At 44.7% G+C, this 7,192-nt stretch overlaps 1 protein-coding gene across 1 annotated transcript; it reads right to left on the bottom strand.

Moving 5' to 3' along the window:
• Positions 1-271: 271 nt before the first annotated feature.
• On the bottom strand, positions 272-664 carry LOC139479616 (300 kDa antigen AG231-like). Its single transcript, XM_071262455.1, has one exon. The coding sequence runs from the start codon at positions 662-664 to the stop codon at positions 272-274; it is 393 nt and encodes a 130-aa protein (XP_071118556.1).
• Between the last annotated feature and the right edge of the window lie 6,528 nt (positions 665-7,192).

Genomic DNA, 7,192 nt, shown 5'->3' on the forward strand with positions numbered 1-7,192 from the left:
GTTAGTCGCCTCTTAAGACAAGCACAGTCGCCTTTTATGACAAGCATGGGTTGCTGAAGCCCTATTCCCTGTGCTAGTGTATGCCCCTAGTGTTCGTGTTGTTACTGCAATAGTGCATGTCCAGGGTTTTGTCCCTGGTACAGGACATGCTCTTAGTGACGGTGTTGTCCCTGGTACAGGACATGCTCTTAGTGACGGTGTTGTCCCTGGTACAGAGCATGCTCTTAGTGATGGTGTTGTCCCTGGTACAGGGCATGTTCCTGATGTTGGTTTAGTCCCTGGTACAGGGCATGTTCTCAGTGATTGTGTTGTCCCTGGTACAGGGCATGTTCTCAGTGATGGTGTTGTCCCTGGTACAGGGCATGTTCTCAGTGATGGTGTTGTCCCTGGTACATGGCATGTTCTCAGTGATGGTGTTGTCCCTGGTACAGGGCATGTTCTCAGTGATGGTGTTGTCCCTGGTACAGGGCATGTTCTCAGTGATGGTGTTGTCCCTGGTACAGGGCATGTTCTCAGTGATGGTGTTGTCCCTGGTACAGGGCATGTTCTCAGTGATGGTGTTGTCCCTGGTACATGGCATGTTCTCAGTGATGGTGTTGTCCCTGGCACAGGGCATGTTCTCAGTGATGGTGTTGTCCCTGGTACAGGGCATGCTTTTAGTCATGGTGTTGTTCCTGCAGAGGCCTGGGTTGGATACTTGGCATATAAAATGGTGTTAATATTATAGAAAATGACAACATAATATTTGGTCATTCGTCTTATCAATGTTTTATCATAGCAAATTATTTGACAAAACCCATACCTGGTAACAGGAGACAGAGCGACACGTCCTTAAGGAGGGTCGGTGTAACAACTCGATTAATAATGTGTATATCGGGTGTGACCACCATTGACACAGACAATGTACCGGTTGCGCATTGAAGACACCAGATGATTTAAAAACAGCCTTGGGGATGCTGTTCCAAATTGATAAAACTGAGCTGGAGTTACCGGTTGGTTCTGGTCCTGTCGTAGACGTTGATCCATCTAATCCCCGACATGTTCTTTAGGGGAGAGGGCTGGAGAAAAACATCCGGGCATGGCAGTACAGCAGTGTCATGCTGCCTCAAAATGTTACAGCACGTGCAAAATGTGGTCGGACATTATCCTGCTTCAACGTGACGTTACGTCGCTCAATTGCACAAAGTGAAGAACATGATTTAAAACGATGCAGTCCCGGTAGCGTACGCCATTTAAATTGCCATTAACAATAAAACTAATTTTAGTATGACCAGATTTATTCGCCATTCTTTCATACTAACGCCGATATAATATAAATTATCAGTGCAAGAGAATAACCAGCCCAGATTTTCTGCCGAAATTGGCGTAAAGGGCAAATAGCTGTAGAGAAAATATGAATGGACCACTGAAAATCTGTGATGACACCAGGTATTCGCGAAAAGGGTAAGCATGTAAAACGCACATTTGTTACACACTTAGTCACACGCTGCGTTAAAGTCTTCATCTATGAAAACACATCCAGCATGTCATTGCAAAATAAAAAAAGGAAAGAAAATAGAGCACCTGTCACACGCTGCAATTCCCATTACTCGAAGACTGTCTCGCGCTGCAATTCCCATTTATCGAAGACTGTCTCGCGCTGCAATTCCCATTACTCGAAAACTGTCTCGCGCTGCAATTCCCATTACTCGAAAACTGTCTCGCGCTGCAATTCCCATTACTCGAAAACTGTCTCGTGCTGCAATTCCTGTTTCTCAATGACTATCTCAATCTGCAGTTCCTGTTAGTCCATGACTGTCTCACGCTTAAATTCCTGTTTCCCCATGACTGTCTCACGCAGCAATTCCCATTACTAGAAGACTGTCTCCGGCTGGAATTCCTATTACTCGAAAACTGTCTCGCGCTGCATTTCCTGTTTCTCCATGACTATCTCACCCTGCAATTACTGTTACTCGATGACTGTCCCGCGCTGCAATTCCTGTTACTTCATGACTGCCCCACGCTGCAAATCCTCTTACCCCATGACTCTCTCGTGCTGCAATTCCTGTTACTCCATGACTCTCCCGCGCTGCAATTCCTGTTACTTCATGACTGCCTCACGCTGCAATTCCTGTTGCTTCATGACTCTCCCGCGCTGCAATTCCTGTTACTTCATGACTGCCTCACGCTGCAATTCCTATTGCTTCATGACTCCTCCGAGCTGCAATTCCTGTTGCTTCATGACTGCCTCACGCTGCAATTCCTGTTGCTTCATGACTCTCCCGCGCTGCAATTCCTGTTACTTCATGACTGCCTCACGCTGCAATTCCTGTTGCTTCATGACTCTCCCGCGCTGCAATTCCTATTGCTTCATGACTCCTCCGCGCTGCAGTTCCTGTTACTCCATGACTGTCTCGCGCTGCAATTTCTGTTACTTCAGCAGCTCATTCGGAGTTAAATATAGTACAGAGAGTTAACCCCAATCATAACGTTTGAGCACCTTCACCGACAGCTGAAGCAACTGAGGCAGAAAACTGTCGCAAACTGTATACGAACATTTTAACCAGCACAATTGCTAGTAAATAAGCTGTTATGTGGGTTCCCGTATAATCAATAGAGGCGCATTCACTGTGGATTCTCTGACCGCCTCTTCTATCCCAATGTATACACTCAATCATGGCGCTCTTTGATGGTTTGTTATATCGTTATTTGTCAAAGATATTATCATTTGCAACTGAAACTATTTGATGTTAGAAATCTATTCGAGTTACATAAAGCCTTTGGTTTATGAATCCCGTCTGTCTGGACCTGCATGGGTTTTGATGACAGCCCCCAGTTGAGAGTAAAGAAGCCATCAATTGTGGAGATTGTGTACTGTGTTGAACTTACGACAACATGGACGCTGAATTAATCAGTATAACTGCATGTAATATTCTGAAATGATTGATATCGGAAGCTCAATCGTACAGTATTTATGAGTAAGCTGCACTTACAATGGAGACTTTATGACACTGTTGAGTGTATTCTCAAGTTAACATAACTTTATACAATGCTAACTGCCATTACAGTTAACGGAACAATGTATATGCTTCTATTTTTTCGACATCCAATTGATTAAGTAAACCCTGTTTTCTGTGTATTTGTTTTTAATGTGATTGAGAGTTCTTTCTATTTGACGACTTTGCTGTAATTGAAAAGTACCATATCTACATTAAAATCTCATTTGCCCTAAAGAAACGCAAATAGCAAATGACTAATAAAATGTATCCGCGCGTATATTTACACATTGAATATAGAAGTACAAAACCATGTGATTGTCAAGCTGCACAAGAAGCATGTTCTCTTTAAAACACATAACCTGAATGCCTTGGCTTGCCCTGGTTGCCGTTAGCATTCTTGAAGCCAATTTTTTATAAGAAGGAACAAATGCCATAGTTCATTCTGACCCTCCTCTACTTCCTACTATATCATGACTGCTTCACGCTGCAATTCCTGTTACACGAAGACTGTCTCGCGCTGCAATTCCCATTACTCGAAGACTCTCTCGTGCTGCAATTCCCATTACTCGAAGACTGTCTCCCGCTGCAATTCCCATTACTCGAAGACTGTCTCGCGCTGCAATTCCCATTACTCGAAAACTGTCTCGTGCTGCAATTCCTGTTACTCCATGACTATCTCACTCTGCAGTTCCTGTTAGTCCATGACTGTTTCACGCTGCAATTCCCATTACTCGAAGACTGTCTCGCGCTGCAATTCCCATTACTCGAAAACCGTCTCGTGCTGCAATTCCTGTTACTCCATGACTATCTCACTCTGCAGTTCCTGTTAGTCCATGACTGTTTCACGCTGCAATTCCCATTACTCGAAGACTGTCTCGTGCTGCAATTCCTGTTTCTCCGTGACTATCTCACCCTGCAGTTCCTGTTAGTCCATGACTGTATCACGGTTAAATTCCTGTTTCCCCATGACTGTCTCGCGCTGCAATTCCCATTACTCGAAGACTGTCTCGCGCTGCAATTCCCATTACTCGAAAACCGTCTCGTGCTGCAATTCCTGTTACTCCATGACTATCTCACTCTGCAGTTCCTGTTACTCCATGACTATCTCACTCTGCAGTTCCTGTTACTCCATGACTATCTCACTCTGCAGTTCCTGTTACTCCATGACTATCTCACTCTGCAGTTCCTGTTACTCCATGACTATCTCACTCTGCAGTTCCTGTTACTCCATGACTATCTCACTCTGCAGTTCCTGTTACTCCATGACTATCTCACTCTGCAGTTCCTGTTACTCCATGACTATCTCACTCTGCAGTTCCTGTTACTCCATGACTATCTCACTCTGCAATTCCTGTTACTCCATGACTATCTCACTCTGCAGTTCCTGTTACTCCATGACTGTTTCACGCTGCAATTCCCATTACTCGAAGACTGTCTCGTGCTGCAATTCCTGTTTCTCCGTGACTATCTCACCCTGCAGTTCCTGTTAGTCCATGACTGTATCACGGTTAAATTCCTGTTTCCCCATGACTGTCTCGCGCTGCAATTCCCATTACTCGAAGACTGTCTCGCGCTGCAATTCCCATTATACGGAGACTGTCTCGCGCTGCAATTCCTGTTTCTCCATGACTATCTCACCCTGCAATTCCCGTTACTCCATGACTGTCTCGCGCTGCAATTCCCATTACTTAATCACTCTTTCACGCTGCAATTCCATGACTGTCTCAGGCTGCAATTCTTATTAATCCATGACTGTCTCACGTTGCAATTCCTATTAAACCATGTCCGTCTTTCTCTAAAATTCCTTTCACTCCCGCTGTATCATGTATCTAATCTGCCGATCGTGTAGATGTTAATGGCGAGATGAGTTAACGAAGAAATCGCTGTTTCGTCAGTATTTATCTCCTGGTATATTTATGGGTGTCATGGCGCCTTGTACGCAATCATGTAGACATGTGGGCTGTCAGTTCTGTTTGTGAATGCGACATATGCATCATAAACCTATGCACGGCGAGTATTATTGTTGAAAATTCCGGAGAAGTTCGATAAATCGAGTTCTTATGTTGAATGTTGGCGCCGTTTGATCTCCAGCTAATCGAAATAGCGTGAATGTTCTTGCCTACTGACGATGAACCATATCCTTCATGTGGTAGGATATAATTACATCGTACCACAAGGAAGGAAAAACTGTGTCGAGGAAGTGTTTTAACCGGTATTTCATTTTTTCTACGAAATCCGATGGTATTATTCATATTATGCATTCACAATTTCCTCCTTCGAGGAATCATTGAAACCTTTTCTTGTACCCACACGAGATATGAAAAGTCCAAATGACCTAATTAACTACAGTAAAGTACGGTTATAACGAACTCAAAGGGACTACTAATTTTAGTTCGTTATAACCGTAGTTCGTTATAAGCATATATACAGTATAACTACAGCAGATAGTCGGGACCAAAATAGTAAGTTCGTTATATCCGTCAGTTCGTTATAATCGTGTTCGCTATAACCGTAGTTTACTGTACATACATGGATTTCTTGGACCGATCACCTTTTCAACAGCAACATTAAGAAATTACACTTACTTTCTACATTTGCGTTTTTCATTATATTGACGGGGCGGTGGGGTAGCCTAGTGGTTAAATCGTTTTCCCCGTCATCCCGAAGACTCGGGTTCGATTCCCCATTGCTGGCGTCCCTCGCTGTGATATTGCTGGAATATTGCTGGAATATTGCGATATTACTCACTCACTCATGCTATGGAATACCTTCTCTTAATGTCTTCTATGTCATGTCACAGCCGTCTGTGGTTAACTAGTGAGGTGAGGTGGTGAGGTGAAATGGGGTTTAACGTGGCGTCCAGGATTATTGCACTTATATAGCGACGTGCATGTACGTGTGTGGTTGTGTGGCTGCTTGTACTAGTCCGGGCTGATGCCGATTTATAGTGCTAGCTCACTGAGATACCATGCCGCAGTTTAACAGTCATGAATACCCAACTCAGACACAGAATACTGACTCCGAGCCGACCAGTCCTTGTTTTAGCCCCTTAATGCCGAGCGCCAGACAGGGTAACAACAAGTACCATCTTTTAACGTCTTTTGATATAACGCGGCAGGGGATCGAACCCCGGACCTTACGATCTCCGGGTGGACGCTCTACCATTAGACCACGGAGGCGGTCTCTAATGAGGTGAGGTGAGGTGAGGTGAGGTGAGGTGAGGTGAGGTGAGGTGAGGTGAGGTGAGGTGATCTTCTGCTCTTCGTGCTATAAAGTAGATAGTAGACTCCACATATCGAACTTGGTGTTAAGTTCGCCCAATCGCTAACGTTGATTAATGACAGTAGTGGCGGTTCGATGGGCTAAAGACACCGGGAAATGTGCTCAGCGATCTCAGCAATAATCTGTCACAATACTCACTGTATCGTCACGCAGACTTATGATCGGCATGGCTGCAAGATCAGATTGTGAAAGAGCTGAGACAGGTATGACGCGGCCGGGATCAAACCCCGGGCCTTCCCTCCCCCGGGCGGATGCTCTACCACTCAACTTGACCACAGAGGCGGTCTCTTCTTCTCTTCTGGTCACGTGTCGTAACACTCTCGTAATAAAGAGGTTGAGGTCAACTGTCGCTCTCAGGTCAGTTGTGTTTGTCGTGCATCAGACAGACGAACAGACACACCCGCAGAGCCTGTGGTATTTAACGCCAGGGACGTGACCGTGACGGCGTCAGCACTTGTCAGATGTGCGTGGTCACACTCTCACACCGTCAGGTGAACATGAAGCGCTTGATCGTCTCATCAGGAACACTCTGGAATGTTAGCCAGTAACAGTGAGAATGTACCGGCAACATACGATAATCACTTTTTGTCCCAGTTGAGAACACTTATTTTGCGTGTTTCTATTCCATATTCTCTTCCGTGTGTGTGTATGGAGTGAGGCAATAATTGTTGCAAAGTATACCTCAGGGATTACCAACGCATTACACATTATACACTGTAAGCATTAAGGAGAATTGATTCTCTACAGCATGCTTGTTTGAGACTGATTGTTGGTTGTTGTTTAAAGCCGCACTAAACAATATTCTACTATATGACGGCGGCCTCTCGTAAGAGGCTATGACTGCCATACGTTACCATCATAGAAAACATTTCCTTAGATGATCTGGCTGACGTGATGGTGTTGGTGTTACCACCATAGAAGACATTTCCTTA

The sequence above is a fragment of the Haliotis cracherodii genome, unplaced genomic scaffold (assembly GCF_022045235.1).
Source record: "Haliotis cracherodii isolate W230 unplaced genomic scaffold, xgHalCrac1.p SCAF_4, whole genome shotgun sequence".
In the NCBI taxonomy this organism is placed as follows: Eukaryota; Metazoa; Mollusca; class Gastropoda; order Lepetellida; family Haliotidae; genus Haliotis; species Haliotis cracherodii.

What these genes read in the sequence shown, in the direction of transcription:
- LOC139479616 (XM_071262455.1), bottom strand. Translation starts at nt 664, where the DNA reads ATGACTAAAAGCATGCCCTGTACCAGGGACAACACCATCACTGAGAAC.